This window comes from Macrotis lagotis, chromosome 1, assembly GCF_037893015.1.
Source record: "Macrotis lagotis isolate mMagLag1 chromosome 1, bilby.v1.9.chrom.fasta, whole genome shotgun sequence".
Classification (NCBI taxonomy): Eukaryota; Metazoa; Chordata; class Mammalia; order Peramelemorphia; family Peramelidae; genus Macrotis; species Macrotis lagotis.
In genome coordinates this window covers 918,678,867-918,700,840 of record NC_133658.1, presented here as the reverse complement: position 1 = coordinate 918,700,840, position 21,974 = coordinate 918,678,867, and the positions used below count along the sequence as shown (strand labels likewise).

The 21,974-nt window shown below is 39.2% G+C and overlaps 2 protein-coding genes across 3 annotated transcripts in view; one reads left to right on the top strand and one right to left on the bottom strand.

Moving 5' to 3' along the window:
* The window catches only part of LOC141509174 (uncharacterized), a 1,085,709-nt gene that overhangs the window by 140,671 nt on the left and 923,064 nt on the right, over positions 1-21,974 (bottom strand). The window lies entirely within an intron of this gene.
* On the top strand, positions 11,044-20,246 carry LOC141509956 (immunoglobulin superfamily member 1-like). 2 transcript variants are annotated; one of them, XM_074219856.1, is made up of 13 exons: positions 11,044-11,094; positions 11,235-11,451; positions 11,703-11,738; positions 11,898-12,176; positions 13,819-14,118; positions 14,437-14,736; positions 15,695-15,994; positions 16,424-16,711; positions 17,292-17,399; positions 17,520-17,547; positions 17,697-17,773; positions 17,879-17,916; positions 18,274-20,246. In XM_074219856.1, the coding sequence occupies exons 2-13, from the start codon at positions 11,418-11,420 to the stop codon at positions 18,403-18,405; spliced, it is 1,920 nt and encodes a 639-aa protein (XP_074075957.1). In that variant the 5' UTR covers positions 11,044-11,094; positions 11,235-11,417; the 3' UTR covers positions 18,406-20,246. The 2 variants fall into 2 exon arrangements, with proteins under 2 accessions (XP_074075957.1, XP_074075958.1); XM_074219857.1 differs by lacking the exon at positions 11,044-11,094 and having other exon boundaries at positions 11,192-11,451.

Sequence of the window (21,974 nt, the reverse complement as noted above, 5' to 3'; positions counted from 1 at the left end):
ATGGTAATAATGGGCATCCTTTTTTCACCCCTGATTTTATTGGAAATGCTGAATTTATTCTTATTACATATAATGTTTGTTGATGTTTTTAAATAGACTGCAAAATGGATGATTTTGAGTATAATAAATTAAAAAAATTTTAAGTTTTATATAATTATTTTTATCATTCTATTATTATTAATAATTTAATTAATTATGAGTTATCACAATCTTATATTGTTATAATTATTAGATTTGTTTTTCGATGATCATTATTAATTATTATTATATGTGGTTTATTATTATTATTAGGAAAACTCCATCTATTTCTTGTGTTTTTAGTAGGAATAGATGTTGTATTTTATCAGTTTTTTCAGCATCTATTGAGATAATCATATGACTTCTGTTCATTTTGCTATTGAAATATTTAATTAAATTGAGTATTTTCCTGTTTTTGAACCATCCCTGTCTATCTGGCATATACATATATATATAAATATATATATATATATATATATATATATATATATATATATGTATATCCAACTCGATCACAGTGTAGTATTATTATACTGGTAATAACTTGCTGTAGTCTCATTGCTAATATTTAGTTTAAGATTTCTACATCAATATTCATTTGGGAGAATGATCTATAATTTTCTTTGCCTGTTTTGCTTCTTTCTCATTTAGTCTATCAGCATCATCATTGTGTCATAAAAGGAGTTTGGCAGAACTCCTTCCCTTCTTATTTTTTTAAGAAATTCATCTAGAATAGGACTTAATTGTTCCTTAAAGGTTTGGTAATATTCACTTATAAATCCTTCTGGACATTTAGACTTTTTCTAAGGGATTTTATGGATGGTTTCTTCAATTTATTTTTCTGAAATGGGGTTATTTAGATAATTTATTTCCTCTTCTGTTATCTGGGCAGTTTATATTTTTAAAATATTCATCCATTTAACTCATGTAATCCAATATATTGGCAATCAGTTTGGCAAAAGAGCTTAGAATTATTTCTTTGATTTCTTCCTCATTGGTGCTTAGTTTACCTTTTTCATTTTTGATACTGATTATTTGGTTATCTTCTTTCATTTTTTAAATCAGTTTTACCAGGGGTTTGTCTATTTTATAGGCTTTTTCACAAAACCAACTCTTAGTTTTATTTATGAGATTAACATTTTAATTACTTTCAATTTTATTAATCTCTCCCTTGATTTTTCAGAATTTCTAATTTGGTATTTAATTGGGGATGTTTTATTTGTTCTTTGTCTAGCTAATTTAGTATGTACTGAATTCATTAATCTCCTATTGTCTATTTTATGCATAGAGGCATTTAGAGATGTAAAGCTTCCCCTCAATACTGCCTTGATTGCATGCCTTCAAATTTGAAATGATGTCCTGTATATAATTTTCTTGCATATTATTATTGATTGTTTCTAATATTATTTGCTGTTTGATCCAGCTATTATTGAAGATAAAGGTATTTAATTTCCAATTAGTTCTTGGTTTATCTTTCCCTGACCCTTTATTACATGTAAATTTTTTGCATGATAGTCAGATGTGTATTTGTTATTTTTGCCTTTCTGCATTTGATTTTTTGACATGATTTTTTGCCTTAGTACATGAGCAGTTTTCATGCCATATACTGCCACGAAAAAAGATATATTCCTTTCTATTTCCATTGTTTTCTCCAGAGTTCTATTATACCTAAGTTTTCAAAGATTTCTTTCATATTCTTGACTTCTTCTCATTTATTTTCTTGTTAGATTTATCTAGTTCTGAGAGGAGCAGAGTGAGGTTTCCTATTATTATAGTTTTGCATTCCATTTCTCTTTGTATTTCACTCAGTTTTTCCTCGAGGAATCTGGATGCTATGCTGCTAAGTACATGCATGTTCAGTAATGATAGAACTTCATTATCAATGATGTCTTTTAAGATGTAGTTTCCTGAGATTGATTTTTGCTTTTACTTTATCTGAGACTAGAATAGCTATCCCAGATTATTTTTTACTTCAGCTGAGTTATAATATATTTTGCTCCAACCTTTTAACTTTACCCTGTGTATATCACTCTGCTACAAATGTGTTTCTTATAAAGATGTTGCTGAATTCTGGCTCTTAATCCATTCCACCAAGCACTTCCATTTTTATGAGACAGTACATACCATTCATATTACAGTTAAGATTACCAGTTCTGTATTTCCCTTCAACCTGTCTTTCTCTGCTTATATATTTCTCTTTCCTTTTCTCTTATTCCTCCTCACCAAAATTTTACTACCCTTAGCATTTGATTTTTGTTTTTAAAAATTAATTTTTGGTTTATTTTCACTTATACCTTCCCTTCCCTTTTGTCATTTCCTTCTTCCCTTATCTTTCCCTTTCACAGTCACCTCTGCCCCTTGCCCTGTAGATTATATTATATTTTGAAACCCAAATGGTAATGTATCTTATTCCTTCAGTAAATCTATTGAATAGCACTTACTCAGCATTCACATTGTGCCTGCTTTCCCGCTAAGATTATAAATCTTTGTTTCTTCCTTTGGTTTTCTTTATTGCTCTAATATTATTCATCAAGGTACTATCAATTATAGTTTGATTATCTGATTGCATGTTTAGTTCATATTGTTATCAAAATATCATCATATTGCTTACTTGATAAGCAGCATTGACTCAAATTAGATCAGATTATAATTATAATCATTTTTTTATCTTATGCCTTTTTAATCATTTTTTCAAGTACAAACAATCCTCCTCAGGAGCCAAAGTATCATCCAAAGCCATATCATTTCTTGAACTATTTGTGGCCCTCCCCCAGGCTTATTTTCTTTCACACTTTTACCAACTCCCCCCCCCAAAAATCAAAGGTACTTAACTCCTTGTTAAGAGAAGCACAGGTAAAATCAAACCGGGCTCTCAACTGCAAAAATGTTAAAATTCTCTTAGAACTGGGAAGTTCTGGAGTCTTACCTGAGTACCTTACAAATGACTGTAAGTTATAGAGACACTGACTCAGGTCCTCACAATTTATGATGTCCTCATGAGACAAGGTGCTTAGCATCATGTGATTAAAATGAGTCAAAGGATGATGAGACACTTAAGTTTAAAGTTAACACCCCTGCTTTTCTTCAGGGATTTTTGTCTCAAACATAGTGATGTCATCTTGAACTTCTTCAATTGAGAGACAAGATGCAATTATACCCATATCCTTTAAGTTCATTCTCTCCCATTTCATTCTACACTTCACTTGTCCTAAGAGAAGTAAATTTCTAAAGAATTAGAAATTTTATATCTTCATTTTTAAGATTTTATACATTTTGGTAATCTTGACCAACATTTATTTTCTTTTGTTTTGTTTTGCCTTCCCCTTTTCATTTACCTTTTTTATGCAACTTTTGAGTTGTGTATTTGGCAATTTAATTCTCTGTTCAATTGTGGTCTTTGTTTCAAGAAATTCTGAAAGTCCTCTATTTTATTGAACATCCTTCTCATTCCCTTACAGTATATACCGAATTTTGAAGGTTAGTATGTTCTGGGTTTTAATCTGAGGTCCTTTGCTTTCTGAATATGCTCTTTCAGGGGAAATGATGGACATTCAATGAAACAGGGAACTTTCATATTTTCTTGCTGAAACAATCAGAGCTGAACTTCAGCAGATCTTCAAGAACAGGACTTAGGTAAAACACAGAGATGGTGGATGGCAAGGACTTATTATGCTGGATTTAATGATATTGATCTGTATGCTTTCTTCCCTGAGAAGAAGGTACTGATAACTCATATGAATCTTCTCATTTATAAGAAAAATTAGAAGGAAAATATAGAGACAAGGTACAGGAGAGAGTTGAATGAAATTATTTAAGATAGTATAAAGATGGAGTCAATGGTTGAAAAAGGATAATACTGGGAGAAAGGGAAATGAGAAAAAGAATGGGCTCGGATAGTTCACAAAAAAGTGTCAAGAGACAGCTTTTGAATTGGAATGATAGGGAGGAATGTGAGAGAGCCTTCATTCTCATCAGAAATGGCTTATAGAGAAAATAACATACACTCTCAATAGGGAATTGAAAACTATCATACCCTAGTGGAAAAAGGAGAGGAAAAGGATCAGAGAAGGGGGACAGGCAGAGGGGTGGGATATATAGGTGATAAAAAAAGCGGGAAGTTCTGGGAGATGGCAATCAAACAGAACACATCTTTGTAAAAGGTTAGGGTGAAAGGAGAAAGAGAATAGAATAAATGGGAGTGGGAAGGAATAAAATGGAGGGAAATACCAATAACAATGCAACTGTGGATAAAATATATTGAAGCAACTGCTCTGTAGTACTTATGGTAAAGAATGCAACCCATTCCAGAGAGAGAGTCAGTGTTATCTGAATATAACCTGAAGTTCACTTTCTTCCCCTCTCACTTCATTTCTCTTGAAAATTCTCAATCATATTGGGGGAGGAGGGTTTATGTTTACTTTCACTACCAGATCATTGTAGTAATGTGAAAATAAATAAATAAATAATTGAAGTAAAAAAATAACTTCACATTGATAACTAGCTTTAAAATATATTAATTGGAATTAATATAAAAATAATTCAAACAGAAAATGACGTTCAAGAGAAAACACATTTGAAAATAAACATGGGGTTACTAACGTCCATATCAATGAAAATGTAGAATTTCATAGAAGGTGCCCAGTGCATTAGTGAACATCGAGATTATTGTCTGAATGAATATATGTGAATGAATGACTGATTCATCAGTTTTATATCTTCTCCAGGTATCATTCATTGAGGAATAATGATGCTTCCTGGGATTATCCATTTTTAAAATTGTGTAGAATAAGTGCATTCATATATGAAAAGGAGAAACTTTGAATAAACATTATGAGTAGAAGCAGGGTAGCTGTTTCAAAGGGGAAGTCACTAGGAGTTGTGGGGATGAGCTAAAATATTCTGAATCAGACTGCTGTGGAGCTGAGACTGAAGAAAATCCAGGTATACCAAGAAGCTGGATGAGAGGCAACACCAAGATAAAAATAATCAGGTTTTGTAACTGGTCTATAGAGTGATTGGATAGAAATAAGGTGTAAGAAGATTTGAAAAGGAGAGAGATGCAGGGACTCTTCACTTCTCTACAATCATTCACTCATCCCTGAAACTCAGCCCATGTATCCAGTCTTCTCCAAGTCCTATATTTTCCAATGTCCAAAAGAGCATAAAAAGAAAGCTATAAATGAGATGTCTTCCTAATATCTCTTGTAAATGCTTATTCTCTCTAATCACAAACCTACTATCCTGGAGCTCACCTCACACTTTGTCTTTTTTTGCAATGACCTATTACTATACAATTTTTCCTTACTGCACTCCATTGTTCACGCAGTCATCAAACTGATGACTCTGCAATGCAGGTTTCACTATGTCAATCCCCAATGGACCTACATGCCCTCTAACACTTAACTAATTGGAAAATTAAATTCAAAGATCAGGATTTTTTTCAGATGATATGGCAGGAACAGTAATTACAAAGCATTTCCCTTTTATTCCTCAGGAATACTTTCCCACAAATACATACATGAAGTTTGAGAAGAGGAACAAAGTAGGAGCAGAATTAAGAGAACATTGTGTACAGTAACAGTAGTATTGGTGTGAGAATGACATAAAGCAATTATTTATTTTGTCCATTATAAATAACCAAATTAACTATAAAAAACCGTGTGAAGGAAAAAGTTATCTCTATCAAGAGAAAGAACTAACAAATAGAAGTATGTATAGAATATTTTACATATACAAATATAAACATGTGTGTATATAAGTATATCTGTAAATATTGATATACACATATAAAACTATTTGCTTCTAATGGTATATAGAGGTGCTAGGATGCTAAGTGGTTAGAACAGTGGCCTTGGAGTCAAAAGGACAGGAGTTTGAATCCAGCCTCAGACACTTGACTTCTATTAGATGTGTGATCTTGGGCAAGTCACTTAATCATGATTGTCTCATGTCCAGAGACATTTCCAGTTGTCCTGATTCATATCTGTCCATTGGAGCCAGGTGCCTCTGGACGAGAAAGTGAGACTTGTAATAGCACAGCATCCCACCTCACTGAAATCCAATTCATGTGTTTGTCATGACATCTCCTCCTTGATGTTGTGGTCCTCTTCAAAAATGAAGGACAAACATTATTACTTTTAATGCTAGCTATCTCTTGGATGAGGAGGAGAGCATAGAGGTGGGGGTAGTACATAAATTTGTTATATAATTGAAAGCAATAGCATATTTTGCATAGTAGACTTGAAGTTTCATGTACAATCATATTTTCTATTGTGCTATGTTATGGAAATGATTTCTTTGTTCCCTTATAAAAACTTACATAATATAAATGCAGAGATAAGAGTTAAATGGTAGGAAGTTAAATGTCATGTAGAAAACACATGCTGACACTGACATTCACTCTACTGATCCTGGCAGGCCACGAAATTTGGAAAAGCTCATCCAAAGCTACATTTATTCGGTACTCCTACCATTCAATTAGTTAATAATATGAGATAATTTTATAAAGAATTCATTTTTTTTTCTCAGAAAGTATGCTCATCTGTATGGTAAAGTCTGTCATCTTAGAGGATACTTAGCTTTAATAACACTATTATACTATGCAAAAACAGAAGCAACATGATGAAAGAAAATTATACTGACATCAGGAGAGATGAATGTAAACTCGTTAGAAGGGAGAAAGACATCCCCATGTTTGCTTGTTTCTCAAACTTGAGGTAAGATGGAGACACCATCCTCTTTTTGGCAAAGTGATAAGAAAAATTCTGAGACAAAACTTCTGACTCATCCTGCTCCATCTCATGCCATCGTGACTGTGTTCAGTCTTAGATTATATCTGTGGTGTAACTTGAACTATCATCTTGTACATCAAATGGTTTAAATGTATTCTAGCAAATTTAGTATGTATTCTAAATCATTTTTTCTACAATTATTATTTCTTTGAACAGTTCATTGATATCTTGTTATTTAGGATTTTATTGTTTGGTGTGTAAATTTGAGTCTATGTCTTTTCTTTGCAATCCCTCAATCAATTTATATTTTTCAATGTCATAAAAATATAATTTTTACTTGTACATACTTTATAATTTTTTGCCATATATCGGGTTTTAAGGCATAATTATTATTGCATGGTACATATAACTATTATCAATCTCATGTAGAAGACATTAGAAGAATTATAGCTATAATTTCTCCAGCAATTTTTTTCACTTCTACATTTTTGTTTAACTTTCCTTTCCAAAAATGAGGAGTCAGTAAAATACCCTGTTATTATTTTGGTATTGCCCATATATTCTTATGGATCACTTAGGATTTCTATTATGAATTTAGACATTAAGACATTTGGAAAATATAATTAAATATTGATACATTGTCTATGAGCTTCTTTCAATGTAATATAATTGCCTCATTTGTCCCTATTTATTTTATTTTAAATATATATTTTATTTTTATTTTAAAACTTTGCTCTTGATATTTCATTAAGAGTGAAAGCAGCTCCTGCTTTTTTCATCCTCTATTTATTTTGTTTTAGAATTTTTAATATGTTATTTCTAAGCAACACAATCTGAGTATTTATGGATCAGTCATTTTTTTTCATTCTCTTAAAATGTTATTACCATCCCACTTAAATTCTCAGATTGAGGCTTGTATTTTATTTATTTTTCTTTACCATTTTTAACCTCTTCTAAATTAAATACAGAATTATGAATCTTCAGTTATTTTACCTAAATTTATTTGAATCTAGTCCACTTCTTACTAGCTCCATTTTCCTCATCCTATCGCAATTCCTTTTTCTTCCTTGCTTTGATCTTACTATATTTCTTCTCTCCTTAAACCTCAACTCAGTAATTGAAGTGTATCCCATTCCTCTGTAGATATTCAGGTTTTTTTTTTTTACTACTTAAAAATATCATTTTCTATAGATTTTTCTAAAACATGATTCATATCATTCCTTTCCTTCATGCTTTCATATTTTATTACTCTTTACTATTGACCCTATGACTCATTAGTAATAGATTTGGATATTTTCATTGGCTTCATAGCAGTGTTCCTGGCATATTATTGGTAGGTGATTGGGATCACAGATCACCTAGGATTCCTTGAGACACACTGAGGAAATGGAGCATCAGAATTTTTAAAGGATGTAGGAAGAAAAGACATAAGATAAATATTTAAAAGGAACTCTAAAAGGATTCTTCATGAGGGAAAGAAGGGTTTTTGCTAACTAGGCCTTCATTGACTCTGATACAGAAACCACTTTTCATTAGATTCTGTGTTTACTGCTGAGAGAGTTTGTCAAAGATGTTTGGCAGAGTAGTGATGTGTTATGCCAAATGTTCTTACTCTTTGAGCTGAATAAGTAGACTTTTCAGAAAGCTAATTATCTTTAATCTGACAATTTTATAACAAATGATAGTATGGGCACATATTGATGAGGACTCTTAAACTATTATAACAGGAGAACCCTCTTTCCCCAAATGACACCTCTGCCTTGCTTATAATTCCCAAATTCTCTGGTAATAGTGAGAGATTCAGAATAGTCTTTGCTTTCCTTTCTTGGTTATGCTTCTGTGCTATTTACAGATTCATTATTTAATGAATTTAATACTCAGAATCTTTCCCCTTTCCCCAGTTTCACAAATTTGAAAATAAGAAGCCACAGGTTCCCACCTCTTCTGCAATGGGGAACTCAATAAATTTGGTACTTTGCAAATATTTTCAGTGTTCTATAATCCGTGGAATAGGTTTGATATTATTCCTCTTTAGTTTCTATTTTTTCCTTTTGAAATATCAATAGTTTTATGGAAAGATGCTCTGGGAGGATGAAGAAGAACCAAATCTATCCTGAAAGAAAATCTGAACACGAGAAAACTCAAAAATATGAATAAAAATTCATTTAAAAAAGATACTCATGCTATTCCCTAGTGTTTTATAAAGTGGCATACACATATCTCAATTCATTGAACCTTATCCTCATATGGAATAGTCTTCCATTTGCTAATATTGAGTCTGTCAGTAAAATTTACAAGGCTTCAATGTTTTGACCTATAAAATGAATGGACTGGAAGAGATCATCAGGGAGCTCCGTTCTGCAGTAAATCTATAAAATCTATGATCATTCAGCTCAATGAGCATGGAATTTTCTCCAAGCTTTTCAAGCTTATCTTACAAGATCACACTCACCACTAAACCCAATCATCTGCAGGGGTTCTCCTATAGGCATTGCATGGGAGCATTATCAGTCTGTGTCTTTGGCATCTCTTCTCATAACCTAGGCTATGATTTCAGCAGTAATTTGGGATGTGTCACATCACGTTTTTACATCTCAAGTTTTCCATTCACTAAAACCACTAGATTGTACTGAGGTTATTATTTTCATTAATGTGTGAAGCTTTATATGTGAGTGAAAGTCTGCACACAAATCAATATCTACATAGAGAGATAATTTCTTTAGACTACCTGTCATATCTGTAATGCCATCCACCCTTGCTTTTCTTTCACAAAATCCCCCCATTCACTGAAGACCCTGCCCACACAGCATCTCCAAGATAAGGTCTTTCCTGATAGCTCAACTTCTCCTGCCTTCCCTCCCACAAGATTTTCTCTTTACCTACATGAATATATTTATTTTCTACTTATTCTGCACAAGCATCCACCTGTGCATATGTCTGTCTAATCTGAGAATGGAAGCTCCATAAGACATTTTCTCTCTTTGGATCCTCAGCAGTTAATTCAGAGTCTTGTCCATATTCAACACTTCATGGTGATTTATGAGAGATTGTGCATCAAACAGAACCAGTGACCTTATGACTTGGCATCATAGAGTGCTCTCATCCCCCCCCTCCCTCCTTTTAGGTCTTTTTTTGACAAGGCAATGGGGTTAAGTGGCTTGCCCAAGGCCACACAGCTAGGTAATTATTAAGTGTCTGAGGCTGGATTGGAACTCAGGTACTCCTGACTCCAGGGCTGGTGCTCTATCCACTGTGCAACTTAGCTGCCCCTCATCCCCTTTTTCTGAACACCAGAGTGAAAATGAATCCAATTATCCATTTGACTTAATTGAAGGGTGAACTATCTCCTAGTCAAAGCCTCCTCTCAGGATTCAGAATCATGAACTGTCCAGGCCAAAATTGTCTAATCTACCGATTCTTTCCTATCACACCTAATTGTCTGAGCTTCACTTCTTCTTGGTCCCAGGCTCCCCTAATTTACCTTTTGTGTCAACTGGAAGCCGTGTTCCATCATTATCAAAATTCCCCTGCAGGCAGAGGTATGATTTCCCCAAAAGGAGTTATTAAGCATAAATATTTTATACTGAAATACATTTTTGTCCTCTCTTTTCACCCCCAATACCTAGAACAGAACAGGATCTTGTAGTTGTAATTAAGTCAATGATCACTGAGTTTGAACTGGTTCTTTTCTAAGTAGGAAGCTGTCCATCTCATGGTGTTCTAAACCCTGGGAATTATTGAGTGGTATTGTCCAAGAGAGCACTAAATTGGTAACTGTGGTCCTGTGGGGCTGGTGAGAGGTTTTCATTAAGGGGTAACTTTCAGGATGGGTACAAGGCATGGAGAAAAAGTCATCAGAGCAGCCAGCACCATGTCTGGCCATTCCTGGCCTAAAAGGAAGCTTCCAGATGATGCAATCACATGGCCATTTAATGAGATGGTGATCAGAAGGAACAAGTTCCTACAACATTTGGTTTCATATTTATGAATTTAACAGATTTGAAATTAGAAAATCCACCACACCCATGTCATCGAAACTTGCTAGCTGTGTGAACCTGAGCAACTCATTCGACCTCTACAGCCGTTTGCTTATCTGTAAAAAACTGATTGTATGGAAACTGCTTCTCATGTTCATGCAAAGATCTAATGAGCCCACAAGTGCAACACCTCTTGCAATGGTTAATGGATCACCTAGATTGGTGTTGTTGTTGTTCACCCGAATAAAACAGTAAAACGTAAACCCGCCCATAGAACCCCCCCCCCCCCCAGCTGAATAGCGTTTCTGAGATGCAATCTTCTGGAGCCTTGGAATCTCACCTTCCTGTCCAGTTATGTTCTGTTCAGGGTAAGGCTCATTATGGGGGTCCCAGGCACTTTTAAGTAAGTCTCAGTATTTTGGTCCTGGTGGTCTTCAGTACTAGCTACCCAAAGGAGCTCCTGGTCCCTGGAGGATACACTAACATGAAGTCACTCTGATCCCCTCAGAATTAAACCTTGAAGAACAATGGTCCTTTCAAATCTACAAGAGCAGAAATTGTGAGGTCTGGGTTTTGGACGTGTAAGGCAGCAGGGCCAGCCACCACATCCTGGGCCAGCCTCCTGTCCTCCTACCTCTTCCCCTCTGCACAGTTGAGACTGGACAGCCCAGGTCAGAACTGATGATCCACCATGAGACCCACAGTCACTTACCTGCTCTCCATTGGTGAGTCTCCAAGGCCATTACTATGGGGGAAGAGACAAAGTCCTTGACTGGCTAGTGCGAGCAGATGGCAGAAACCTAAGGAGGACACAGAACCTTCTTGTGCTGGGTGGGATCCCTGCTTCTACTCAAGGGGCTCTTTCTGCCTATTCTGACTGAGGAAGATTTAGAGGTTCATGGTCTTTGGTGAGAGCTGAGGATGAGGTTGCCATGAGATGGAGGGGAGCCCCTGAGAACCTGAATATCTTTCACAGGTCTGTGTCTGGACTGGGTGATTCAGACAAAGATGGGTGAGTCCAGCCCCACAAACCCATTGTTGTAATTTTTTGGGGAACCAGACACCATGCAGTGGATAGATGGGGTGATTCTGGGTGGGGCTGAAAAATCTGGTGGTGAAAGACACAGAATTTGGAGAAATCTTTATAATCTAGGATCATTTCCCTTCTCAGACTCCCTTCCCAGACCCACCCTCTGGGCTGTCCCAGGCCCTGTTGTTCCCAAAGATACAGATGTGACCCTTAGGTGCCAGAGCCAACTGGGAACTAACAGATTCCAATTATTGATGGATGGAGACCTCAGAGAGGAGAGGAACGCATCTTGGGGTCTGGCTGAGTTTGTGTTCAGGAGGGTGGATGACTGGAGAGATGCAAGAAGCTACTGTTGCCGTTCTGGGCAAGGGTCCTATTGGTCAGAGCTCAGTGATCCCCTGATGCTGGTGGTAATGACAGGTGAGGAATGCGGGTATATGCAACCATCCCTGGTGGGGAGCAGGCCAGTTATGAGAGATGATCTTCAGATCATTCCATAGAGAGTTGACACCAAAGAAGAGAAAACCCTCAGGCTTGACCACCTGCCTCCCCTTGTCACCCCCACCTTCTCAGCACTGCTTCCTAAAATCACACTTTTGGTTTTGAGACTGTTCTTCTCAAAAACCCTCTGGGAAAGACAGCACATGGACCATGACCTCACCTTAATAGATGGGGAAACTGATTCCTGGAGAGGAGGGAAGGGGACCTGAGCCCATCAATGAATTCTAAAACTATCAGGGTCAGAATTTCAACCCATGACTTCCCAATTCAAACCAAAGGATCTTTGCTTATCTGGTTGATGTCCCCTGGTGTCCCAATCAGGAACCCTGGCCACTCCTCTCCTAGAGAATTCCCAGAAGCCTTGGGGAGAAGGACAACATGGGCTTTTATTGAGAAAACTTGATCTAGATTAAGTTTTTGTCTTCTCTCAAGTAAAACTGGCAATGTCCAACCTTCCGAGTTGGGTCTCCTATCATTCCTCTCCCTCTCTCTTGTGCCCCTTCTAGCGGCAAGGGCAACATTTGCCACCCCAGATTGCCATCTGTCTGCTCTGTGTTAGGAGGTGGCCCACTAAAGGGGGACAGAGCCTGAGAATGGGAGCCCCAGAAAGGAGGCTCAAACACCTGCCTCCCCCCAGGTCCTTGATGTCTAACTCTGCCCCTAGACCTTCATACTGTGGAACTGGGTTGTTCTTCCATGTCATGCACTCATGGGCTGGGTTATATAATGAAATATTTGAACTCGAACCTCTGTGATCCCTGAGACTGTGTGTTCCCTGATGGCAGCCTTCCCTATACCTTAGGGTTCCCCCATTGCTGCTGAGGAGGCACCTTTCAGGTGGGTGATGAGAGAGTGCAGGATTGGATAATGTCAACTTTCTCAGAGAGAGGCCCTAAGGGAGCTCCCATCCATCTCTCCCACCCCCTACCCCCACTGAGGCTCCCAGATGTGCCAGCTCTGCTCTGGCTTCACTGTGGGCTGGGCAGGGATTGGCAGAAAAGGTATCTGGTACCACAGGGGAGGGTGGGGAGGTAGGTGAGGTTGGGTTGGTAATATGGGTTTCTGTTTTACCCCTGAGTCAGTAGGTTATTGAAAGGATCGAGCTTTGCAAACTCAAAGTTTAAGAGAAAGGTCTGGTACAGTTACGTGGCTGGAGGACCTGAGATACTCACTTCATCCCATAGCCTTGCAAAAAAGTGGAAAATAGGAAGGTCTGAATGAACCACAGATGCTGTCTTAGGATCATGCCTTGAGGCAGCAGTTTAGGTTGTAGGGCAGAACCAGGCCCTTGGAGCAGGTGAGGAGAGAAGCAGGTGGAGGAGGTCTACTCCTGCCCAGGGCCCATCACTCTCTATTCTCAGAGCCTTCCTAGGCCATAGCATATTTCTGAGGATGACCAGGATCCCCATTACCCCACCCTGAACAGACTAAGAAGACTGGGCAAAGGGGCCTGTGGCCTCTCTGCCCAACCACCCCCTTCTCAGCTCTGTTTCAGAGGATGATTGGAGGGGATTAAGGTGAGAGTTCAGGGCTCTAACTCTCTTCCTTCTTCCTTTCACAGGAATCTTCCCCCCACCCTTCATTTCACTTTCACCTCATTCCATAATATCTCCAGGGACAACAGTTATTATCTCATGCCAAATCCCATCCCAGGCCTTCTCCCAGGACTACAACTTTGCCCTCATGGAGTCAAAGAGCCTGAGCCCTTTGAAGCTACGGAACTCTGGAAGGACCAAGGCTCTTTTCTTACTTCTGTCTGTGAGGGCTGAGGACTCTGGGAACTACAGCTGTATTTACTACAAGAAGACAGCTCCCCACAGTGCATCACATCCCAGCCAGACCCTGGAGCTGACTGTGTCTGGTGATGAAATAAGATTCCTCAAGTCCCAAATTCCATCTTCCCACAAAAGGACCACAAAGTTATGGGGCAACACAAAATTTGGACAGTTCTTCTAGGAGCGTTTGGGGGGAGGTTAGAAGACCGTAGAACCCTCTCATGTTCTACATGAACTAAACCTTTATCTCCAGGATAGTGGGGGTATTCCCAGCTCAGAGAACACCCCAACAAAAATGTGAGAACAGATGAACAAACTGCTCTTTCTCCTTCTCACTAAAGGGTTGGGGGAAGGGACTTAGAAATGACATCTGACCTTAATCTCTGGCCCACCTTTTCCATTAGGACTCCTCCCCAAGCCCACTCTCTGGGCCCAAACTGGCCTTCTGATGACCTCTGGGGCCAGCATCACTCTCTGGTGCTCAAGACCCAAGCTGTCCTTCCTTGGGGAGGTGACCTTCACACTGCAGAAGGCCGGGACCCAGGAGCCTCTACAGGACCAGACCTCAGCAGATCTCTGGACCAGCTTCCTCCTCCCATCTGTGGGACCTGAGGACACTGGGAGCTACAGCTGTGCTTATAGGGAAAGGAGAAGCTCTGGTGGAGGATCAGAGCCTAGTAATGCCCTGGAGCTGGTGGTACCAGGTGTGTGGGGGGTGGGGACCCCAGAACAGTGTGACCCTCCACTCTTCACTCACACAGGGGCTGCACTGACACAAGGGCAGCATGTCTGCAGAATCAGCTCTGCCCTGGGGCCTGTCAGGACTCTGGGATCTTGGAAGACATGAGGCATTTCTATTCTGATCTAGAACCAAGAGAATAAAGGAGGAGGAGGGGCTTGAGGTGTTGGTGAGGAGAAGAGTACCAGGGACCCAGAGCTGAAAAGGGCCTTGGAGATTATTGAGGTCAAACCATCACATTGTAAAAGAGCAAAGTGAGGTCCAGAGAGAAAGGACTTGGCATGTGAGTGACAGAGCCTGGATTTGAACCTGAGTCTTCTGTCCTAGGTCAGGATCTAAGGTCTGGTGTGGCCTGAGGCTTGGTCCTCTCTCTCAGGGTCCAGATGAAGAGGGAGGGGGCAGGATCTCCCCTGCTTGGGGTGGGGGTGAGGTTGTGGTCATCAGGGACCTGAGACCAGAGGATGGAGGAGAAGGGGAATGTCTCCTGAGCCTCCAGAGAGCTACAGTTGGGGAAGGAAAAGGATTCTCTTGTAAAATTTTCATTTGAGAGGAGAGAACTGAGGCTCATGGGGAGTCAGGGGGCCTGGGGCTGGGCCAGGAGACAGGGAGGCTCAACTTCCCAAACTCAAATCAGGCCTCAGACATTTACTAACTATTTGAACCTGGAAAAGTCACCTAACCCTGCCTGCCTCAGTTTCCGCATCTGTAATGTGAGCTAGAGAAAGAAATGGCAAACTGTTCAGCATCTCTGCCACTGTCCAGAATGGACCCAAGAAGCCTCAGATGTGGCAGAAAAACATCCAAACAACAATAAGAGACTCAGAAAGGACAGTGAATGGACCAGAGTCACACAGAGACTCAGAGGTAGAGAAGGGACTTGACCCAGATGTCCTGATCCCCAGCCTGTGCTCTTCCTCTTACAGGGTCTCTGCCCAGGCCTACCCTCTCAGCCTACCTGGGCCTCATGGTGATGCCGGGGACTCATGTGACTCTGAGGTGCCAGCTGCCCCCTCATTCCTCCTTTTGGGGGGCGACATTCTCTCTGCTGAAAGTAGGAACTACCTTGCCCCTGCAGAGCCAGAGCCCAGCAGGGACTTCTGCTGACTTCCCCCTCCTCTCTGTGGGGGCCCAGGATGCTGGTGTTTACAGCTGTGTCTACTATGGGAGGATGGCACCACACCAGGTGTCTGAGGCCAGTGAGACCCTAGAGATCTGGGTGACAGGTGAGGGGGTGGAAGACAAGGCAGAAAGGTTTGAGACTCAAACCTGGGAGGGAGCTCAGGTGAGGGTGAGGGGAATATTATTCTGGGCTCTTTAGAACTTCATGAAGTTGGAGCAAGGGCTGAGGGTCCATGGAAAGGGAGAGCAAAAGGGGGAGGGTGGACCAGCTCTGGTTCTGCTCAAAGCTCCAGGGCCAAGGATAGAAGGAAGAGACACTTCCCCAGTTCCAGAGAGTTCCAGAGAACATCAGAGATGGTGCACCTTGTTTCTGAGGGAAGGAGACTCCAAGCTAGGAAGGACCAAAGAGCCAGAAGAAGGGAGAGTAAATGGCTGGAGAGTTCTTTAGGGACATGCCAGCTCTTGTTTCCTCACCCTTTATTAAAAACCATGAGGGATCCTTGGAAACTTCTGGACTCTGTTTGAATTTCCAGGTGCAGGCCCCAAACCTTCCCTCTCAGTCTGGCCTGGCACAGAAGTGGCCTCAGGGGATAATGTGACCCTCCTGTGCCAGGGACCCTCCTGGAGTAGGAATTTTGCTCTGTACAAGGGGAGAGATGAGAAAATCCTGCCGGTCATGGACACTACTAAAGATGAAGTCCAGTTCCTCCTGACTCATGTGACCCCTAAGTACTCTGGAAATTATAGCTGTGGCCACCAAGTCAGGACCAATGGAAGTCTCTGGACACAACATAGTGAGCCCCTGCAGCTTATAGTCCAAGGTGAGTAGGAGAATCCCCCAATGACCCAAGAGACCAATGACCACTCCCTCCCTCAACTCCAACAAGGAAATGAAACCATGACCATGGCTTTGTCCACGAGACATGTGAGAGACAGCTGGGTACAGTGGATAGAAAACTGGGCCTGAATCTGGAGGAACTGAGGCCAAATCTAATTTCAAACACTTAATACTTTAACTGTGTGACCTTGGGCAAGTCACTTAATCCCATTGTCTTTCAAAACTTTAAAAAAGAAAAAGAAATTTGAGCTGTGTGACAACAGAGATGATGACACTGTCCTCAATTCCAGGTCCATAGAGCCTAAGAATGTGAACTGGGACAGGAGACTTCCTCTCTTGCAGCCCTATGACCCGCAGGTCTCTATCCTTGTTTTGGGGGTTCTTCACCTAATTCCAAAGCATGAGGCCACTCAGCAGCCTTTCTTTAAATTTGTTGGATGTTTGTGGTGATGTTTGGCTATGGAGGAAGATAAGAGGAGAAAAAACAGGGAAGATTTCAGATCAATGAGAGGGTCCCCTCAGGACAGTGATTTCTGAAGATTCTTCTCTGTCTCTCACCCTAGGTCCAAAGTCCAGTGACCTCATTATCCCCCTCAGCTGTGTTTCCATCCTCCTCTTCCTTCTTTTCCTTCTGTTGTTGGCGTTCTTCTGTAAAAGATCCATCTCTTCAGGTGAGATAATTAGAACCTTCATGTCTTAAGGAATAGAGATGGGTCAAGGCTGGGACCTCTGTTTCCTCCCTTGAGATCTTCCCTGACCTCACTCCAGTTTCCATGTCTCTCCCTCACCAGGGTCTTTGCAAGGAGATAGCAGGAGCAGGTAAGGAACCTTAGCTCCTCTTCCCATGTCGCCCGTTCCTTGCCTTGTAATCCTGGACTCTACATAGAACAAAGTATTTGGGACTGAGACGGTGCTCAAAGTTCCTTCTCCTCCTCCTAGTCCATTTTGCCCCTTTCATTTGACTCTAGGTGTCCTTGTTGCTCTTGTCATCCTTTGCGTACCTGCCTGTCACCCCAAACTGGGAACCCCAGGGATACAGTTAGAAGTAAGTTATCCTAGCAGGAAATGGTAATGAGACAGGTTGGGAATTAGGGACCGGAGTCATGGTCTTGAGCGCTGTGGACATGATGGAACCTTCCCTCTACCTCAGGTTCAGAGGTGACCAAGGGCAGATCAAGGAAACCATTGGTGAGTTAGCCCCATCCTTTCCTCCATCGGCCTGTTCCATCCTTGCTCCTCACCTTTCATAACAGGTTCCTGGTCTAGAGTTAGACTACTTAATTGCTCGCTTATTTATTTTTTCTAATCACCCAAAGTGAGGCTTCTGATGAACATATTGAGGTTATTTATTAAACATTACAATCATTCTACTTTATGTGATTCAGTAATTATATTGAATTTACTGTAGTATATAGTTTATATTATGGCATTTACTGAAGGAAAATGCATACAGAAAGGCTCTCATGGCACGGAAGAAATACAAAAATGATGAAGAATTGCCCCAAAGTCACTCACTATTCTCTTAACTTTGAACTTCTCCTGCAGATTCCCATGAATGAAGAGCCCCAGGGAGTGACCTATGCTCAGTTGAACATAAGTGTGTTGAATGAGATGAAAAATGATTCCACAAAAACTTCCAGAGGGTCCATCGTCTATGCCAGTGTGTCCAAGGAATGAGGGTTTGGGCAACTTTCACGAAAGTTCTGTCCCATCCTCTTTTCTCCCATGTCCTCTCCTTTCCCTCACCCTGATTTCAAATTATCCTAATATATCTTCCACAGATTTTCATCACTGAGAAGCCATGATGTCCGCTGTGGTTGTCCAATTCTAGATTTGCTCAGAACAAGTGCATTCATTTATGATAATGAGAAACCCATAAAACTGAATTGCCATCTCAAAGGGGAAGTCACTAACATTTGGGGGACCAGCTAAAATATTCTGAATTAGAATGGATTGGAGCTGAGATTTAAAGGAATCTAGGCATATCATGAGGCATATTGGAGGAAAGATAACATTCCAGTGTGGTTGAAAGCACCATAGATTCATGGAGCCAGGAAAATGCTTTGTAAAAGCACAAAAAATTCAAGTCTTGCAATTTATTCATAGAGTGAGTGGGGAGAAATAAGGAGTTAGAAGATTTGAAAAGGAGGAAACCAGAGAGTCATCATCACACTACCATCCCCTAACTCATGCCTCATACTCATCCCATGTATCTGCTACCAAGTTCTATATTTTCCACCTTCCTAACATCATTTTATATATGTTCCTTCTCTCTAAATACACAACTAGTATCCTGGGGCTCACCTCACACCTGTTCTTTTGCAATGAACTATTTTTGGATCTTGCTGGCAATAGACTCTCTCACTCCAGTCCATCTTCCACTCAGCCATGAAACTGATGACTGCACAATGCAGGTCTCACTATGTCACTGCACTGGTAAATAAGCTCCACTGGCTCCCTACCAACTGGAATACTGAAAGGCCCTTCATATGATGACTCCCAAACTAGTGCATACCAGCTATGCTTATTTCCTAATATGTTTATTTTCTCTTAGAGAATTTAATTTTTAAAAAATATTTTTTCTTAATTTTCATTCATATACACATGTTTATTTTCAAATTACAAAAATTTTCTTCAACCTCCCTTCCTACCACCCCGTCCCTCAGATTCATACAGTCAGTTTGTATTTTACACAATTATTTTGATAGACATGTTTATAATTTAGTAATTTTTCGGGATGCATAGTTGGCTTAAGGGAATGAGATACATAAGAAATAATTTTTATAAGGTATTCATCAGATTAGGAAGGGTTATTCTTGTTCTTGTTATCTGTGTGTGTGTGTGTGTGTAGGTGTGTTGTTTTGTTTTGTTTTTCTTCATCTGTTTGGAGATAATATAGTCCATAGCCAGTCAAACAAAATTGCCCTAGCTCTCTGGATTGTTAAGAGGAGCTGCTTCCATCGAGATTGTTCATCCCACAGTGTTGCTGTTGATGTGCACATTGTTCTCTTGGTTCTCCCCCTTTCACTCAGAATCAGATCCATATGTCATTCCATCTTTCTCTAGAGTCCAACTGTTTATGATTTCTTATAGAAAAATCGTATTCCATAGCATTCATGTACCATACCTTATTTAGCCCAATTAATGGGCATCCTCTCAATTTCTAATTCTTTGTCACTAAAAAAGAACTGCTATGAATATTTTGGAACATTTAGAACATTTCCCTATATTTTTAATTTCTTCTGGGAATAGACCTAGAGTTAGAATTGCTGACTGAAAGGGTATGAACAGTTTTGTTGCATTTTGGGTATAGAACCTTAATGCTCTTCAGAAAGGTTGGATATATTCATAACTCCACCAGCAATGCATCAGTGTCCCAATCCACCCAGTGCATTGATCATTTTGCCTTACTCTCATCTTGGCCAATCTAATAGGTGTGAGATGATAACTCATTTTACTTTGCATTTCTCTAATCAATAACGATTTGGAGTACTTTTTCATATGATTGTATAAAGCTTTAATTTCTTCATTTGAAAACTTCATATCGTTTGACAATTTATCAATTGGAGAATGACTTGTGATCTTATAAATTTGATGCAATTCTGTATATATTTTAGAAATGAAACCTTTATCAGAACTCCTAGTTGTGAAGATTGTTTCCCAGCTTCCTCCTTTCATTCTAATTTTGACAGCATTTATTTTATTAGTGCAGAAACTTTTTTAAATTTAATAAAGTCAAAATCATTCAATTTGCACTTTATAGTGTGCTCTGATTCTTGTTTTGTCAAAAATGTATGCCATTTCCATAGATCTAATTGAGTATTTTTGGTGTATTTATCTATGGTGTCACCCTTTATGTCTAAATCCTGTACACATTTTGACCTTATATCAGCATAGAATGTGAGAGGTGGATCTATGCCTAGGTTTTGCCATAGTGTGCTCCAGTTTTGCCAACAAGTTTTGTCAAGTAGTGAGTTCTTATCCCAGAAGCTGAAGTCTTTGGGTTTGTCACATAGTAGAATGCTGACAACATTTACTGCAGTTTCTTTTGTACCTCTGCTAGTCCACTGAGCCATTTCTCTATTTCTTAACCAGTTCCAGACAGTTTTGATGACTGCAGCTTTATAGTATAGTTTTAGTTCTGGTAGCTAGAGCTAGATCACCTTCCTTTATGTTTGTTTTCTCATCAGTTCCTGTGTTATTCTTGTCCTTTTGTTGTTATTTTTTCTAGAACAGTAAAAGCAGTTATTTGGTAGTTTGATTTTTATGCCACTGAATAAGTAATTCAATTTGGGGAGAATTGTCATTTTTATTATATTAGCTCGACTTGAGCAAAAACATTCAATACTTTTCCAACTATTAGGTTTGACTTTATTTGGGTATGGAGTGCTTTATAATTGTGCTCACAGTGTCTGGGTGTGTCTTGGGAGGTAGATTCCCAAGTATTTAATGTTGTCTATAGATATATTAAGTGGAATTTCTCTTTCTATCTATTGCTCTTGGGCTTTGTTGTTCATATATAGAAAAGCTGATAATTTACGTGGGTTTATTTTAAATCCTTCTATTTTGCTGAATTTGTTTATTGTTTTTTTTAGGTTTGTTTTTTTTTTTTTTTTTTGCAAACAGGGTTAAGTGGCTTGCCCAAGACCACACATCTAGGTAATTATTAAGTGTCTGAGACCGGATTTGAACCCAGGTACTCCTGACTCCAGGGCCGGTGCATTATCCACTACGCCACCTAGCTGCCCCTTGTTCATTGTTTCAAGGTGTTTTTAAGATGATTTTCTTGGGTTCTCTGGGTATAACATCATATCATCTGAAAAGAATGGAAGTTTTTCTTCCTCATTGCCAATTCTGATTCCTTCAATTTCTTATCCTTTTCTTATTGCTACTGCTAGTATTTCTACTATTTTATTGAATATTAATGGTGATAATTGGTATCCTTGTTACACCCCAATTTTATTGGAAATGCTCTGAGTTTATTCTCATTACAATATTTACTGATGGTTTTAGAAAGATGCCATTTATTATTTTAAAGAAATATCCATTTATTTCTAAATTTTCTAGTGTTTTAATGGGAATGATATATTTTATCAAAGGCTTTTTTAGCATCTATTGAGATAATCATATAATTTGTGTTGGTTTTGCTATTGATATATTTAATTATCATAAATGTTTCCCTCATTATGAATCATCCCTGCATGCCTGTTATAAATACAAGCTGATCAATGGTGTATTATCCTAGT

Bases quoted from the DNA above. Each gene is read 5' to 3' on its own strand.
- LOC141509956 (XM_074219856.1), top strand. From the start codon at position 11,418: ATGAGACCCACAGTCACTTACCTGCTCTCCATTG. The intron at 11,739-11,897 runs GTGAGTCCAGCC...TTCCCTTCTCAG, and splicing joins GGTGATTCAGACAAAGATGG to ACTCCCTTCCCAGACCCACC. The intron at 15,995-16,423 runs GTGAGGGGGTGG...TTGAATTTCCAG, and splicing joins CCTAGAGATCTGGGTGACAG to GTGCAGGCCCCAAACCTTCC.